The 17,800-nt window shown below is 53.3% G+C and overlaps 1 protein-coding gene across 1 annotated transcript; it reads left to right on the top strand.

Annotated features, from left to right (window-relative positions):
• The first annotated feature begins 4 nt into the window (after window positions 1–4).
• LOC115081198 (volume-regulated anion channel subunit LRRC8E-like) lies at window positions 5–15,133 on the top strand. The gene is given in 4 exon segments (XM_029585722.1): window positions 5–138; window positions 9,478–9,620; window positions 12,767–14,843; window positions 14,846–15,133. Coding segments are annotated over 3 exon segments (2,409 nt in total). The 5' UTR covers window positions 5–138; window positions 9,478–9,482; the 3' UTR covers window positions 15,040–15,133.
• Window positions 15,134–17,800: the final 2,667 nt, after the last annotated feature.

Here is a 17,800-nt window from a genome sequence, read left to right as displayed (position 1 = left end):
ATTTCAGCTGTCCGTGCTGTATTCATGCTTTACGCCCGATGTCTGCCTGGGGAGGTCCTGATGATGATCAGTGCAGCAGCAGCACCCCCCTCCTGATTTGTAATTATGGCCAGAACAGATAGGCAAGAATAGCTTTTGGTAAGTCCTGAAGTCATTTTATTTTCTCAGGCGTGAAATAATACCCAGCAGGTGTGCTGCTAATGCTTCTGTTTGCCGTATCTAACGACCGAGTCCTGGGAATGATTTTTTTTGGCCGTAACAGTAATGTTTTAACACAAAGCCTTGCCCCAGCTTAATTCCAGCCAGGGAGGAGAGTTCTGCAATCCTCCTGTGCATGAGTGCAGGGTGGATCCACCTCTCTGTTGTCACGGAGAGAGGAGAAGGCGGATTGTTTTGGACAGGAGCCCGGAAGCTGATGCAAAGATGTATGAAATGTTCCAGGAAAGATTAAGCCAGCTTCCTCTCCCTGTCACTGGAAATAGAGCTTGCCAAGATGCCCCGCTTACCTCAACGTCATCTTCCTCTCATGTCTCCTGTACCTGTCTCGGGCACCTGGACTCTTGTCACCTGCTTGGTTGCTATCAGTTGGTGGGTTCCCATTTCCAGGGACCTCTTCCCTCCTGGAACTGGACGCCAGCGTGCGTGAGGACTGCGCTATCGGACCATGCACCCAGGAGATGGCTGCGTGCCACCTATCACGTTTGTAAACCCGCGTGAACCGGAGCCCTTTGGGTAGCAGGCTTCCCATTGCCCGAAGATGGATGCGAATTTTGAAAAGCAAAACTTTTATTTTGTGACCTCCTACCCTCGTGAGCACAAGGGCGGCGCAATTTTCAATGCGGCAGATGCCTAAATCAATGGCATCAATGTGGGAGGTGCGCCGAAATGCCACTGGCTGTTCAGGCTTTCCACGCCAGTCCTAGCCAGGAGGACTTGACGTCAAGCCTTTCAGGTAAAACAGTGAGCCCTGGTGCAGATTTTTCGGGGTATAACTCACGGAATCCATAGAAAATGTGTTGGGGTTTTTTTTTGGGTTTTTTTTACATTTTGTGCCATAGAAATGTTCTCCTATGATACCTCATTAAATCGTTGGAAAAACAGCCACTGCCTGTCTTCCCCTCCCATCTTCATCCTGCTCATCCCTGAAAACCTTACACAGAAACCTTTGGTGTCAAACATCGGTGTCCAGCTCTATTTCCATGCTCGGGGTGGGGGGTGCAACAGGGTTGGAAGGACGCGAATGCATTTCGTCTTAGCTGTGCTGCGCGATGGCTCGGTTGGCCGGTGTGAAGTAGAGTTAACTTTTAACGCGCTTCATTACTGCAGAGCGGATGAGGACCTGTATGTTCAGGCTTGGGTCCGTGCAGCGGACCCAGGGACAAAATGCACCGGTCCTTTGAGGACGACAGAGCTGGCAGGTCGGGGGGGAATGTTGGATGTGAACGGTCTGGACTCCAGTAAGACTGCTGACACTTCCACACTGGGGTGGGTGGAAAAAAAAACGAAACGAAAGAAAAGGGGACTTGGAAAAAAAATGAAACGAAAAGGGAAGGTGAAAACAAAATAACTGGAAGCACAGGCCAGGGACTGGTGCTTCAGTACAAAAGGGATGCAACACCCTGCAGCTGGGGTGCAAACATCCATGAGGCGCCGGAAACTGTTCGGACAGGAAAGAGAGACCCAGCAGTAATTATCTGCAGTACCTGAAGGTTGCGGGTCAGCGAAATAAAGCAAGGGGAAGCCTCACGGCAGGGAAAGGAGGCAATATTGGCCCTGTATCGGTGGACCAGAGAGACCCTCACCTGCAGCCCATCCGGAGGAAGGAGGTGGTTCATGGAAGGGATAAAGAAGTGGCTCGCCTCCTACCCAGGGAGGCTTAAGGAAGTCGGATTGTAGTTAGAGGACAGAAAGCATGAAAGGAGAATGAGGGAAATATTCAAACGTCTAGTAGGTTTCAATAAAGTACATGACGGAGGCAATCTCCCCAGAAGCTTGGAGAAGAGACGGCTGAGGGGGGATATGACAGAGGTCTTTAAGATCATGAGAGGTCTAGAACGAGTAGATGTGACTCGGTTATTTACTCTTTCAGATAATAGAAGGACTAGGGGGCACTCCATGAAGTTAGCAAGTAGCACATTTAAGGCTAATCGGAGAAAGTTCTTTTTCACTCAATGCACAATAAAGCTCTGGAATTTGTTGCCAGAGGATGTGGTTAGTGCAGTTAGTGTAGCTGGGTTCAAAAAAGGTTTGGATAAGTTCTTGGAGGAGAAGTCCATTAACTGCTATTAATCAAGTTTACTTAGGGAATAGCCACTGCTATTAATTGCATCAGTAGCATGGGATCTTCATGGTGTTTGGGTACTTGCCAGGTTCTTGTGGCCTGGTTTGGCCACTGTTGGAAACAGGATGCTGGGCTTGATGGACCCTTGGTCTGACCCAGCATGGCATGTTCTTATGTTCTTATGAAGATCAAGAGGTGAAGGATATCAAGGGTCGTAATACGTTATGCAAAAAAAAAAAGAAAAGTCATCGGCAAGCTTAGCAGTCGTGAGATGCAAGCCACCAAGTGGTTGCCCGGCTTGTTCGAGGCTAGCCGCCTGGGCGAGCGAAGAGATTTTGCAGCCAGGGTGCCTTTTTGATCGGCAGAGGGCCGCCTCCCTGGAACTGGAAGCTGTTTACTCTCCCGACCAGGTACCAGGTACAGGCTCTGGGCTGGCCCCGTTCCTCGCACCGTTCTGCAAACAGGCAGAGAGAAAGCATTCGGATAAAAGCTGCCTTTGTGTGTCCGGGGCCAGCGGTTTGCCAGATGTGACTCATGCAGTGCTGGGAGCGTGGGCCGGGAGCTGGAACCCCCGGGCCCTTGGGAGCAGAATCTGATCTCCCCTCGTCCGTAGCAGCCACATCTCCTCCAGGAGCCTGGATTTTATATTTTCCCTCCGTGGGTCAAAGTTTTCTGCCAAAGCAGTAGCCGTCTGAGCAAAAAAAAAAAATAATAATAATTTTATTATGGATATTTAAGGGGCCAGGGACAAGCAATGAGACCCCCCTGAGATCCCACTATACAATTCTGACCTTTATTTCATGAACAGAGCAGACAAAGGTCCTAAACTTCCTGAAAGCTCCTCCTGCTTGACTATTCTCAGCATTATAAATGTAAGTAACTCAGGGAAGGGGTTGTTGTGCTAATCAGCACCAGAGGCCCCCTGTCCCCCCACAGAGCCATCATACACGTAAAGCATGAATACAGCACGGAGAGCTGAAGAGCAGATCCCCATCAGAGCCCCCATGCAGGCGACACACAGATACACGTAAAGCATGAACACAGCACGGACAGCTGAAGAGGCATCACACTGATACACGTAAAGCATGAATACAGCACAGACAGCTGAAGAGCAGATCTTCATCAGAGCCCCATGCAGGCGTCACACTGTTACACGTAAAGCATGAATACAGCACGGACGGCTGAAGAGCGGATCCTCATCAGAGCCCCATGCAGGCGCCACACTGATACACGTAAAGCATGAATACAGCACAGACAGCTGAAGAGCAGATCTTCATCAGAGCCCCATGCAGGCGTCACACTGATACACGTAAAGCATGAATACAGCACGGACAGCTGAAAAGCACTTTCAAAAGGAGCATTTTAAAAGATTTAGAAGCTTGAGCATGGGGGATGAACAAAAAAAAATACATTTTTTTATTCTGAAAAAAAAAATTGTAAAAACATGGCAGTAGGAAGTAGATCTAGGAGTAATAACAGAAGAGGGAAGGAAGCTGTTGTGTTGAGGAATCTGTTCTCAGTGAGCCTGTGAATCCACGGCCTGGGCTCTTTTGAAGTCTCTCTAATGTCCCTGAGGCAATTTTCCAATGGGTTTTGTTTCCGGGGATGAATGCGTGTGCGGGGGGGGGGGACTGGGCACCAAGAGACAGCAGAGGGTGGGGGCAGGGTGGGTGAGCCTAGACAGTGTCTGCCTGCAGGCAATCTCCCCCCCCCCCCCCCCACTAGAGACCACATATCCTGCCCTGCAGAAGACAACACCAAGAGTTGCTCCTGCTGCCCGGAGCAGCTGATGCAGTGTCCTGAGTGTGCAGGCTGCCCAGATTGCCCCCGATCCGTGGGGGTGGGCTTAGCCAGTCACGGCTTGCCCTCCCCCCCCCCCCTGTATTATCTCTGAAATCGTGATTTCTGCTCCATATTTGTAGAAAGTGGAAGCTTGGGATACAAGGGGTGACGACGGGTGGGGGAATCCAGGCCTGGCTCAGCCTCTCCCTGATGGCGGGAAGCCAGCAGTAATTTCTGGGTGTGACCAATTTAGTGCAGCCATGCTGGAGAGGTTAAACCAGCTCGGCGGGTCATTGGCTAGGTGGAAAACTTCTCACTCTCCTCCCCCCCCCCACCCCTGGGATTAGAAATGCTGAAGTATAAATACTATGCCAGGTTTGTTACTGGCAGTAAGAATTATTACGGAGTATCCTCTGGGCACCCTTGCTGGGCGCGAGGCATGGATGCAAGGACCCTGCTCGGAAGAGTTCCCGCTCTGAACCGGAGCACAGGAAGGTCGAGCGGCCCGCTGAAGGGTCACACAGAGAAGAGAGTTGGTGGCAGCAGTGGGATTGGAAGCTGCATCACCTTCTAAAACCCGGATTCTGTGGCCAGGATTTGAGCTGGGTTTGCTGGGTCCCTCCCCCTCGGGATGTGGCGTAGCCCGGGGAGGCTGGCAGCACGACCTGACCCGGGAATGAGTTTGAGTTTGGTTCTCATCATTCACAGCCCCTCCGACTACAAACCCAATAACCCTGGGAGCTTGAAGGAGAATCCCCGATTTTGTTAAGGTGACGGCAGTAGTGTTATATGACTGTGTTTTGATTTTTTTTTTTTTTAAGGGGGGGGGGCATGGATGTCATCCTGCGAGGGTGTAGGATCCCAGGGATAAGTTGCGAGCTGCGTGGCGTTTGACTTAAATCCTGCCTGGCTCGCTTGCGCTGCTTCCTGGCACGCGGCTCGGACCGCTCCCATCTTCGGACGGGAGGCGGAGGGGGCTGGCAGCAGGGTCGGATGTCCTGTTGTAATATATCGATTGCTTATTTTTAGATGCTGCTGCTGCTGGGCCTCTGCAGACAGGGGGCTGGCTCTGGGCACCGGCTGCTGACTGCTGCGCTTGGAGCGCTGCCCCTGGCTCGCTGGGCCACCGCTCCTGGCTGCCAGGGGCTGAGTCTTGGGGGGGGGGGCAGGAGAGCAAGGAGAGGCTGGCAGGGGACTTGAGAAGTACGTTGGGTGGCCCAGGGCTGGGTTCTGAGGTGATGGACAAGGTCAGAAACCCACGGGGAGGTCAAAGCGAGGAGAGAGAGTTATCCATGGGGCAAATCCGGGATCAGCCCTGGCCGGGGCTGCTTCTTTTGAGTTTGTCCCTTTTGCAGACGATGCTAAGATCTGCAGAGCGGGACACCCCCCCTGAGAAGGGAGGAGATGCAACGAGACAGCGATCCAAAAAAAAAAAGAAAAGAGACACGAGACGTGGTTGAATGCGTAAGATGGGAAGACGAAACGGCAGAGTCGAGCCATTTGGGGGGGGGGGGTGCAGTAATCTGAGGGAGCAGTGGACGATGTGGGAGAAGGGGGGGGGGGTGGGGGCGAGAAACAAGCGTCCACCCCCCGAGCAGGAGAGCAACCTGGGGGTGACGGCGCCCGACGAACCCAAGGTAGCGAAACAGCGTGACCGGGCAGCGGCCGGAGACGGAGGGGGGGAGGCAGCCAATGCCCCTGCGCGTTCTGCGCTCGGATGATGCGCTCTCGCCTTTCCAAACCTGGGCCTCAGGCAAGTTACAGCGGGTATTTCCCTTCCCCGGAGAGCTTACCATCTAACGGGGCCGATACATGAAAAAAAAAAAAACCCGCGGGAGAGCCGGCGAGCGCCCTGCTGTCCCGGGCGCGCGATTCAGTATCTGCCCGTATGCAAATGAGGGCCGGCGGTAAAAGGAGGCGCTAGGAATGACTAATAGGGGCCATCAACACGCATTTGCTATTAGTTTCGATGGGGGGGGGGGTGTCGGCCACACATTTCCCACGCGCTATTACCCCTTACCGATTAAGGGGTAAAAACAGCGCGTCGAAAACGCGCATCCAAACGGGAGCTGACGGTGCACGCTCGGCCTGAGCGCACTTTACTGCATCGGCCCTACGTTTGCAGCTGACGTGACACGGGGCGAGGTGATCTGTCCAAGGTCACGAGGGACCTCGGTGGGAGAAGCAGGATTTCAGACCCCGAGCTTCCCTGGTTCCCTCTGCTGCTCTAACCAATCCCCTGCTCTTCACCCGGAGTACTGAGTCCAGTTCTGAAGGCTGCAGCCCGTAAAAGGCTATGGACGGGCTGGAGGTGGTTCACGGAGAGGCACCGGGAGTGCTGGGAGTGAGGGGTAAAGCCTGGGATAAGCACAGTTGGGGGGGGGGGAGGTGGAGCAGGGTCAGTGCCACTGCAGCAGTGATGGAGTAAGGGCAGAGGCTGGATGTGTTTATCGTGAGTGGCACAGGGGGGTTTTCTGCACGCCTGTTGCCTGTTTCTAGGAAGGGAGAGAGAGCTGGGGCTGCATTAGTGGTGCACATTATTTATGGTGCTATGGTAATTTAGTTCCTGGCATGACCAGCTCTGCTCTGAGTTGGGTTTAGCTGAAAGCTACCACTCTGAATCCATTACTGGCCTGCACGTGAAGTCACGTGTACTTGGAATGTCCAGCAGATTAATTCCTGAAACAAAATCCAGCTCCTCTTCAGCACAAGTGGGTCACCCTTCCTGATGTCAAGAACTGAGTCAGTGGTGGAAGCTACTGAGCCCTCCAGTCCTAGAGGTGACAGGCTCTGTATCCCTGCTCCCGTCCCCTGATCCCTCCGAGGCTCTGTATCCCTGCTCCCATCCCCTGCTCCCTCCAGTCCTAGAGGTGCCAGGCTCTGTATCCCTGCTCCCATCCCCTGATCCCTCCAGTCCTAGAGATGACAGGCTCTGTATCCCTGCTCCCATCCCCTGATCCCTCCAGTCCTAGAGGTGACAGGCTCTGTATCCCTGCTCCCATCCCCTGCTCCCTCCAGTCCTAGAGGTGCCAGGCTCTGTATCCCTGCTCCCATCCCCTGATCCCTCCAGTCCTAGAGGTGACAAGCTCTGTATCCCTGCTCCCGTCTTCTGATCCCTCCAGTCCTAGAGGTGAGAGGCTCTGTATCCCTGCTCCCATCCCCTGATCCCTCCAGTCCTAGAGGTGACGGGCTCTGTATCCCTGCTCCCATCCCCTGATCCCTCCAGTCCTAGAGGTGACGGGCTCTGTATCCCTGCTCCCTGCTCCCATCCCCTGATCCCTCCAGTCCTAGAGGGGACAGGCTCTGTATCCCTGCTCCCATCCCCTGATCCCTCCAGTCCTAGAGGTGACAGGCTCTGTATCCCTGCTCCCATTCCCTGATCCCTCCAGTCCTAGAGGTGACAGGCTCTGTATCCCTGCACCCATCCTCTGAGCCCTCCAGTCCTAGAGGTGACAGGCTCTGTATCCCTGCTCCCATCCCCTGAGCCCTCCAGTCCTAGAGGTGACAGGCTCTGTATCCCTGCTCCCATCCCCTGATCCCTCCAGTCCTAGAGGTGACAGGCTCTGTATCCCTGTTCCCATCCCCTGATCCCTCCTGTCCTAGAGGTGACAGGCTCTGTATCCCTGCTTCCATCCCCTGATCCCTCCAGTCCTAGAGGTGACAGGCTCTGTATCCCTGCTCCCATCCCCTGATCCCTCCAGTCCTAGAGGTGACAGGCTCTGCATCCCTGCTCCCATCCCTGATCCCTCCAGTCCTAGAGGTGACAGGCTCTGCATCCCTGCTCCCATCCCCTGATACCTCCAGTCCTAGAGGTGACAGGCTCTGCATCCCTGCTCCCATCCCCTGATCCCTCCAGTCCTAGAGGTGACAGGCTCTGCATCCCTGCTCCCATCCCCTGATCCCTCCAGTCCTAGAGGTGACGGGCTCTGTATCCCTGCTCCCATCCCCTGATCCCTCCAGTCCTAGAGGTGACGGGCTCTGTATCCCTGCTCCCATCCCCTGATCCCTCCAGTCCTAGAGGTGACTGGCTCTGTATCCCTGCTCCCATCCCCTGATCCCTCCAGTCCTAGAGGTGACGGGCTCTGTATCCCTGCTCCCATCCCCTGATCCCTCCAGTCCTAGAGGTGACAGGCTCTGTATCCCATCCCCTGATCCCTCCAGTCCTAGAGATGACAGGCTCTGTATCCCTGCTCCCATCCCCTGATCCCTCCAGTCCTAGAAGTGACGGGCTCTTTATCCCTGCTCCCATCCCCTGATCCCTCCAGTCCTAGAGGTGACAGGCTCCGTATCCCTGCTCCCATCCCCTGATCCCTCCAGTCCTAGAGGTGACGGGCTCTGTATCCCTGCTCCCATCCCCTGATCCCTCCAGTCCTAGAGGTGACAGGCTCTGTATCCCTGCCCCCATCCCCTGAGCCCTCCAGTCCTAGAGGTGACAGGCTCTGTATCCCTGCTCCCATCCCCTGATCCCTCCAGTCCTAGAGGTGACGGGCTCTGTATCCCTGCTCCCGTCCCCTGATCCTCTAGTCCTAGAGGTGCATATTCCAGCTTTTCTGACTGATCAGGCACCTGCAAGTGAATTTCATTCTTTGCCATTGTATCTGCTCTCCTTCCCTGTGTGACACTATTTAATGCTTTGCCGGTCCCAGGCACGCAGGGGACGTACAGCGTGGCTGATGTACAGAAGCTGACACTGCCGGGGCTTGTGCGGTCCCTGCCAAATTTGTGGCCTGTTTGGTTTTTTGCTGTCTGCGCACGGCGCAGTGGGGACACAGCGCCCGGCCCTGCCCTGACACTCTGGGAGCGTCTCTTCCTCCAGATAAGAGGCAGGGGTGGGGCCCGTCCTTCCCCTCTCCCTCTCTGCTGTGGGACGGGGTAGGGGGTGTCCCAGCCACTGCAGCTCCCTGATAAGATTCGGCCGCCCCCGAGAGCGTGACATGAGTGGCAGGAAGGAGGGGGCGAGGGGTGGAGGAGGGAGGTGAACGGATAGAATAGAATAGGAAGACATCCAGGTCCTGCCCCCCCCCCCCACCACCACCACGTTATGCCCCCTCCCTCCCCGACTCTGCGCACCTCTCGCACCCGCTCCGCAGGCAGCGCCCGCCTGCGATGAGAGGGACGGGAGGGGCCTGAATCCAACGTTTCGCGAATAAATTCGTGCCTCTCCCCGCACCTTGCTGCCCCCTCATTGGGGGGGCAGTCGCTCCTCACCTACTGAGGCTGTAGCCGCCCCTCCACCCCTCTCCTGGAAAAACCTTGCCAGCTCTCCTGCTCCTCCTCTACTTGCACCTGGACCGGCTGCGGTTTTCCTCGCTTTGCCCCCACGCGAGTTGGGGGTGTCCTGCTCCTCTCAGTCAGCTCTCCTCCTCCTGATCTCTCTCCTCTCTCTCTCTCTCTCTCCCTCCCCCCCTCTGCAGGCAAGATGATACCCGTGGCGGAGTTCAAGCAGTTCACGGAGCAGCAGCCGGCCTTCAGGGTCCTGAAGCCCTGGTGGGATGTCCTGGCGGAGTACATCACCCTCGCCATGCTCATGATAGGCGTCTTCGGCTGTACCCTTCAGGTGGGCGTGACGGAGGGAGGCGCGGGGCGTGCTCCTCTCCGGGTGTGCGCCGTGAGTGCGTCGCGCGGGGGGTGGGGGATGAAAAGCCGGCTCAGTCCTGTCATCGCCCTGGACGCCTCGGCTAGGCCTCGCCTCCAGGGGGGGTCACCCTCTTAAAATATCTCTTCCCTTCGTCTTCCCCCCCCCCCCCCCCCCCCAAAAAAAAACCTCAGCGGCGTCGCCCTCTCAAGTGGTCGTGAAAATCCCCCCCCCCCCCCCCTAGAAATGGGAGGCTTTGAGCCTTGCTGGCCTGGTTTGGTTTGGGGGGAGGCAATGTGGCTCTCAGAATGACGTCGGGATCGAACATTAACTCGCTTCACTTATTCCCAGACAGAGAGGAGCCCCTCAAACCAAAAATAAGTTACGAAACAGACACATTTTAATTAAAATAAACCGGGGGGTGGGGGGGAAATACGGAAATCGTGGTGATTTTCATTGTAAACACGTTCGGGGGGACGCTTGGCTGGGATTCAAGATGGCCGCCCTGCCCAGCTGTGCAGTCGCCTCAACCCCAGCCCTGTCGCAGGCGACCTGGAGACAAACCCCAGCCAGTGGGATTAGTGACTTGGAAAGGGAAACAGGCGGGCAGGATGTCTGCGCTGCCGGAGGGCCCTGCAGCTCCAGCGTGGCATTTCCTGCTCGCTCTCAGTAATGAACCAGCGGGCAGGCCTTGCTCACTGAGACTCCTCTCTCTCTCTCTCTCTTTCTCTCACACACTCTCTCTCTCTCACACACTCTCTCTCTCTCACACACTCTCTCTCTCTCTCACACTCTCACTCACACACTCTCTTTCTCTCTCACACTCTCTCTTTCTCTCTCACACACTCTTTCTCTCTCTTTCCACATTCTGTTCACTTTTAACTTCTGGGAAAGGTTTCTGTCAGAGAGAGAGGATCCAGTGCCCCCCCCCCCTCCTCTGCCACGTTGCTCCCTTGTTGGGGGGGGGTTTCAGGGAACCTGGCGGGTGAGCTCCGGTCCCGAGTGCCGGGTGTGAGGCCCCTGTGCCGGCTCCCTCTCTTTCCGTCACATGGCAGGGGGAGGGGGGGATATGGGCTCTGTGCCCGACGTGCACCATGGGAAAACCCCTCCGGCGAGCCCGGTAATCATCAGCCGCCCCCCCCCCCCCCCCCCCGGTCCAGAAATGCAGGCGTGCGCTGCGCACACTTTTACGTGTGTGTGTGTGTGGGCCACGTGCATTCCGGGAGCTTGCGAGTGCGGACCTGCTCTGCAGGTTTCCCCTGCGGGAGGGAGGCTGCTGGGTGCATGCAGCCTCCCCCCCCCCCCCCCCCCCACCTGCTGGCCCCCAGGCCCTCTGCTCTGGGCACACCCAAGATTTCTAAAGTCAGATCTTGTGTGTAGGCAGCGAGCAGTCATCCCTCCCATTCCTTTTGATCTTTTAATGGCCTCCCTCTTCCCCTCTGCAGGGAATAATTAAAATTGTTTTCGCATACAGACAGGAGCTGCCTATCCAGGCTGGGCCTTTCTCTGTTTGCGTGCGGAGTAATAATAATAATCCCTTTTTTTGGCGGGGGTTCTCTCACGTGGTTTGCTTTCCTCCCCTCGGCACAGGCCCGGCATTGCTTTTATTTGGGTTAAGGAGGGTGGTGGTGGGGAGGAGGAAGAGGCCGTCTTGGGTCTTTTTTTTTTTTTATCCTGACAGCTAGATCCACTCCCCCTACCCGCAACAAAAGCTTAACCCCCCCCTCCCCCACCCACCCACTGTCCAACCACACAGACCCCGGCTCCCTCCCGAACCCGGCGTGAGGGGCTGCCAGGTCCCCTCCTTGTCCAGGGCTGGGAGTCGCCACCACTGCCATCTTGTTTTCTGAACATTGCGGATGAAACGCTGGCTCTGCCCGTGGACTTTGCTGAGCAGTGTACACATGCAGTGTGGGATAGCGGGAACCTCTTCGGTTCATGCATTGTTCAGTCCATGGCTGGGTTGCGTTGACCCAGTGAAAACGTTGCTCCAACAACACAAGAGTGGTTCGGGGGGGGGGCATGCACTGGGGTCTGCAGGTCTCGGCCGAGGACTGACGTTACAATGGTTGGACTACATGCGGGGATGGGAAGCCAGTTGGAAACATAACATAGAAATCAGTGCAAAACTCATCTGGACTTCCTTCCACTTGCCTTTACCTTATCTTATAACTGTGGATCCTCTGGCCTTATCCCGGGTTCTCTTGTGAATTGTATATTTCTGTTCGCCTCCCCTGATAACGCCGTTCCGTACATGCGCAGCCCTCTCTACGAAGAAACATTTCCGTACGTTAATTAAACCTGCTCAGGCTCAGAAGTAAAAAATATTCTCTCAAATCAAAAAAAAAAGGTGGGACGGGGGCCATCCTGCATTGTCCCCCCCTTGGATTTCTGCAGCCTAAAATCACGACTCTGCATTTCTTTGTATTGAATCTCAGCCGCCAGGCACTTGACGGTCTTTTTAAATCTTTCCTTCATCGTTAAAATATTTATATCCCGCGCCGTCCATCGTTCGGTGCGGGTTACAACGTAACACACACGTCTCAAACTTTCGCGGGCCGCTCCTCATTCTGTCTGCTCCAGCAGGAGCATCCACCCTGTTGCAGATCTTAGTATCATCTGCGAAAAAACCCCCCCAAAAAACAGACAAACCTTTCCAGCTTAACCCTTCTGCGATATCGCTCGCAAAGATATCGAACAGAACCTGGCCCCAGTACAATTCCTTGAGGCTCGCCACCGATAACTCCTCATGTCTTAGAACAAACTCTACCACCATCCTCTTGTTGTCCATCACTAATCCGGTTTCTAATCCAATCCACCACCTTGGGACCCACAACAGTTTATTGAAGAGTCTCCTGTGTGGGGCAGTATCAAACTTTTTTTTTTACTGACATCCAAGTGCACCACATCCGACGCTCGCCCTGAGCTAATTATGTTATGAATGAAGAATCAGGCCCCCCAGTAGAGGTCAATCCCGATTTGCATTGAAAAGCCAAAGAACAGAAGAAAGCATCTTTCCATCACCCGTAGATATGCAGCAGACACAGGACAGATCTGAATAATGATGAGGGTTTAACTCCCAGCTCTATATATTCATGCCGCCCCCTTCTTTCTCTGTGTCTTTCCAGGTGATGCAAGACAAAATTATCTGCCTCCCCAACCACATCTCTGCCAGTGGCGTCTCGGACATCACCTGTGAGGAGTTCACCAAGAGGGCATTCAATGCTTCCACGGAGACGTCCTCCGAGGTCTCGCCAAAGGCGGAAGCGCGGGAGATGAACGGTCTGAAGAACAACCTGGACATCCAGCAGTACAACTTCATCAACCAGATGTGCTACGAGACGGCCCTGCACTGGTACGCCAAATACTTCCCGTACTTGGTGGTCATCCACACCCTTATCTTCATCATCTGCGGGAACTTCTGGTTTAAGTTCCCCGGGACCAGCTCTAAAATAGAGCACTTCATCTCTATCCTGGGCAAGTGTTTTGACTCACCGTGGACCACCCGGGCCCTCTCTGAGGTGTCTGGGGAGAACCAGGAGAAAGTGAACCAAGACTTAGAAAAGGAATTCAAGCCGAGCAACCTGGAGGAGAGTGCAGAAGTCAGCCCCAGCAAAGATCCATCCATTGTGCCCATTCCTGACAAAATTGTAGCAGAGTCCTCTACGGCAAGTCTGCTGGACAAAAAAGAAGGTGAGCAGGCAAAAGCCTTATTTGAGAAGGTGAAGAAGTTCCGCTTGCACGTGGAAGAGGGTGACATCCTCTACTCCATGTACATGAGACAAACCATCCTCAAGGTCTTCAAATTTGTCTTGATAACAATTTATAATGCTGTTTTGGTCAGGAACATTCACTTCATAGTTCCTTGCAGTGTGAAGATGGAAGACATGACCGGCTATGACAACTTCTGCTGCAATCACACCAAAGCCCACCTCTTCTCCAAGTTGGCCATCAGCTACATCTGCTTCTTGGGGGTCTATGGTCTCACTTGCTTCTACACGCTCTATTGGCTTTTCCATCGGCCCCTGAAAGAATACTCCTTTAAAATCGTGAGAGAGGAAACTGGCATCAGCGACATTCCTGACGTGAAGAACGACTTTGCTTTCATGCTCTATCTAATTGACCAGTATGACTCCCTGTATTCCAAGCGCTTTGCTGTTTTCCTTTCTGAGGTTAGTGAGAACAAGCTGATGCAGCTGAACCTAAACCATGAATGGACAGTGGATAAGCTCAGGCAGAAGCTCCAGAAGAACTCACAGAATCGTTTGGAGCTTCACCTATTTAAGCTCTCTGGTCTCCCAGACACCATCTTTGAAGTGACAGAAATAGAGGCCCTCAAACTTGAATTGATCACTGACATTACGATCCCACCTTTGATCTCCAAATTGGTCCATCTAGAAGAGTTGTCCCTGTATAACTGCCCTGTGAAGCTCCCATATGCATCTTTGTCCTATCTCAGGGACCATCTCAAAGTAGCTAGAATAAAATTTGAAGATATCAAGGAGATCCCACTGTGGATTTATAACCTTCGGAGCCTGGAAGAGCTCCATCTCTTTGGATTTTTATCTCAAGATCTCTCCAAAACAATCTCTCTTGAAAGTCTCCGTGATCTGAAAAACCTCAAGGTCCTTAACCTCAAAAGCAACCTGTCAAAAGTGCCTCCCACCATCACGGACGTGGCCACCCACCTTCAGAAACTCTGCATTCACAATGATGGCACCAAGTTGGTGACACTGAACAACTTGAAGAAGCTTGTCTATCTCCGGCAGTTGGAACTGATCCACTGCGACTTGGAGAGGATCCCCCATGCCATCTTCAGTTTGACCAACCTACAGGAGCTAGACCTCAAGGAAAACTGTCTCCATACTATTGAAGAGATTCTTAGCTTCCAGCATTGCCGGAAGTTGACCAGCTTGAAGCTTTGGTGCAACCACATTGCCTACATCCCTGACCATATCCGGAAGCTCAGAAGCTTGGAAGAACTCTATCTCAACCGTAATAAGATCTTAATTCTGCCTACACAGCTTTTCCTTTGTAACAAGCTAAGACATTTGGACTTGTCCAACAATGAAATCCGGGAGATTCCGCCAGAGGTTGGAATTCTCCAGTGCCTCCAATATTTCTCCATTAGCTCCAACTGCATTGAGGTGTTGCCCAATGAGCTTTTCTTCTGCAGGAAGCTCAAAACTTTAAAGGTTGGAAACAACAGAGTAGTGTCCTGTCTCCTCGTGTGGCCAACTTGACATTGCTAACCAAGCTGGAGCTGAAAGGAAACCGACTGGAGGTCCTGCCCTTGGAGATTGGCGAATGCACTTCCCTCAGGCGCGGTGGTCTCATTGTTGAGAACACCCTTTTCGACCTGTTGCCTTCTGAGATTCGTCAGCGCATGAGTGAGGAATAATGGAGGGGGCATCGATTGTCCTGCAAAACCAAAATGTAAACCAAATGGCCAAAGAGGAAAAAAAAGCAAACAAGCCCAAATCCCAGCCTTCCTGTGAGCAAGGACTTCAGTATTATGGGCATTTTTTTTAAAAATCGTATTTATTGATGATGGCGATACCATGTTTTATACAAGTTTCACTGGAACTGATTATTGTACCAAAACGTGCACCTTATTTAAGATGAGATCTACATATTTTTATGAATTTGAGAAAATTTGACTCGTTTGTTGCTACCCTTCTGTACAGTTTTTTGCTTTGATGCCTCTCTCTGAATGGCGCTGTTCTCCTAGGAGCATGTCAAGCAGAAACTTAACGTTGTGTTTTTAGAGTGCCTTCATCTCCTTGCCTGGCCCAGAGCCTTTAGTCTTTAGAGCATGCCTTTCTAGTCCTACTGAAGTTATTTCCTGCGGGGAACCTGTGATATGCCCCCTACCCACCCCACACTCACACACACACTTCTTCTGAAAGCCTGTTGTAGTGTATCCTTACGCTGCCTTCATCAAATAGTGCCTCTTGTCATTGATCTCAGTGATGCAGCTAGAGGGGCCTTGAGCCTCACTTAGGGGTGACTGGGGGTGTGTGTATTCCTTCAGCAGCTATTAAGGGGGGGGAGGGTATTTGTGTAAATCACGTCTGAGGTGGGAGGGAGGGAGGAGGTCTCTGAGACAAAGCTAGCAAGGCAGGAAAGCAAAGAGCCCTGGCCATCCAGTGCAGTCTAACAAACAGCTGAAGTCTCGGTACAATGACATTTGATAAACTATGACTGTAGGCCCTTCTCGCACCAAACATGATATCTTTTGACTTTTGGCCAATAGAAGGTTCAGTCCTAGTCCTGCGCAAAGACTGGACAGTGCTAGGCCTCTCGACTTGACCACGTTCTGCTCTGGTTGCTGTTTTGGGAGACCTGCCGACCCTAGGATGCATCTCAGCAGGCCCAGAGAATGACTTTTAAGGTCAGTAAAGTGATTCTGTAGGTGCCACCCCCAACCTTGATGATATGGTTATCATATGGGAAGGGCCAAGCACAGAATCAGAGAGGCAAAACTTTCAACTTAATGATGCATGATGTCAAGGAAATCAACCTGGGCTGTTGTAGGCAAACCTTGGACTTGCATGGATGCACGAATCTGCCGCCTCCTAGCCCACGCCTGCTTCAGGCCGGTTCCTGCGAGAGTTAAGCAGAATAGATTGTGCCTCCCGGCCCTCGCTGCTGGGAACTATCCCACGATGGGTCAGGTGGCCAAACGAGGCTCCCCTGGCGGGTGGGAATAGGCTTTGTACATCTGGGCTTCCCACCCTCAGTTTTAATCAGCCGGGTCCACATGGCGGACTTTTGTCTGCTGGATGGGACAAGGTGCGGTCTGGAAGCTTCCCTCTCCCTTCCAATGACTAGATAGTAATTCAGATTCAGGGTTGCCTGCATGTCTCTGCTCTAAGACTTTCCAGCAACGTGTGCTTGGTTTTTTTTCTGGTCAGAATCCTTTGTTCTCGTGCCCGGGTACTGCAGAGTGAGAACAGAATGCAAAGCACAGGCTGCGTTGTGTGGGGGTTTTTTTGTATTTTGTTTTTTTAATTCTTTTGTGAATTTGTGTCATCCGACTTTTTAAGCTATAACGAGCGAGCAATAGGCTAAGCAGTCAAAACGTTTCTATGTAAATAACTGAAATATTTGCTGATGCAACTCAACCGAGGAAAAAGCCTGACGTGTCGGCGTAAAAGCTGGCTTTTCCCTCAGATCGCTAGCTCGGTGTCCCAGGGCACAGCTGCTATCCTGCAGGCTAGGGGGGAAAGTGCAAACGTTTGCCCTGGTGAGAGAAATATAAAAAAAAAAAAATTCAACTTTTTTTAGGCCATCATCACTGTGGTGCCTTAACTTTAAAACAGGCCAACGGGACAGATCAAACCTTTATCCAGCAGGCAAGAGGGTTTCTATTATTTTAAAGTTCCCCGCAGCGAGAAACCTGCCTCTCTCTCTCTCTCTCTCCCCCAGCAGACAGGCGCCAGCCACACAGAAGCTTGTGTAAGCCTTTGTTGGCAGGTGGGTTCTAATCCCTGCCTGGGTTCATTAGTAGTCTCACTTGAAGAGATGGTGTCGTGGACCAGCCCCAGGTGGCGAATCGACAGCTGACGAGGGTTAATGAGACCCCCTTCACAGTAGGGCATAGGCGAGTGGGAAGGGGGGGGGGGCCACCAAGTGGATGACTATGAGCCCTATCTCAATTTGGAAGGGGCCAGGCTGCAGCTTAAGCGGTGGTTCCACAAGGTCTGTTCATTTTTTTTTTTTTTTTTCCCCCCCACAGGAGCAAAGATAATGACAGAGTCCGGTGCACGGTCATCGAATACCACATCCTTCCTCTGAGGTAACAGCATTTATTCCGGCTGACTCAGAGCTCCGGAGGGCAGGAGTAACCACCGTGGGGGGTGCGGGTCTCTGCCGCCATGAACCGACATAAGGTCAGAACTCCTGAGCTCTTCCAGCCGGGAGCTGTTCCCAGGCATAGGATCACCTCTTGGGATGCGCGCTGTGTGTGGTCCTCGGGGGTGGGGGAGGGCTTAGCGGGAGTAAGGGTGGAAAGCTGTTCCTCCTTTTGGGCTGTGACTCTCTACCCCTCGTCGATCTTCAGAGCCGCTCGGTGTGCCCTGGGTGCGATGAATTCCCACGGGACGGCCTCACCAACCGAGTGGATCGAGTTGGGGGGATTCGCGCGGCAGCCAGGCGAC

This window comes from Rhinatrema bivittatum, chromosome 19 (genome assembly GCF_901001135.1).
Source record: "Rhinatrema bivittatum chromosome 19, aRhiBiv1.1, whole genome shotgun sequence".
Taxonomy (NCBI): Eukaryota; Metazoa; Chordata; class Amphibia; order Gymnophiona; family Rhinatrematidae; genus Rhinatrema; species Rhinatrema bivittatum.
Note: the sequence above shows the minus strand (reverse complement) of the source record. Positions and strands in the feature narration are given on the sequence as shown.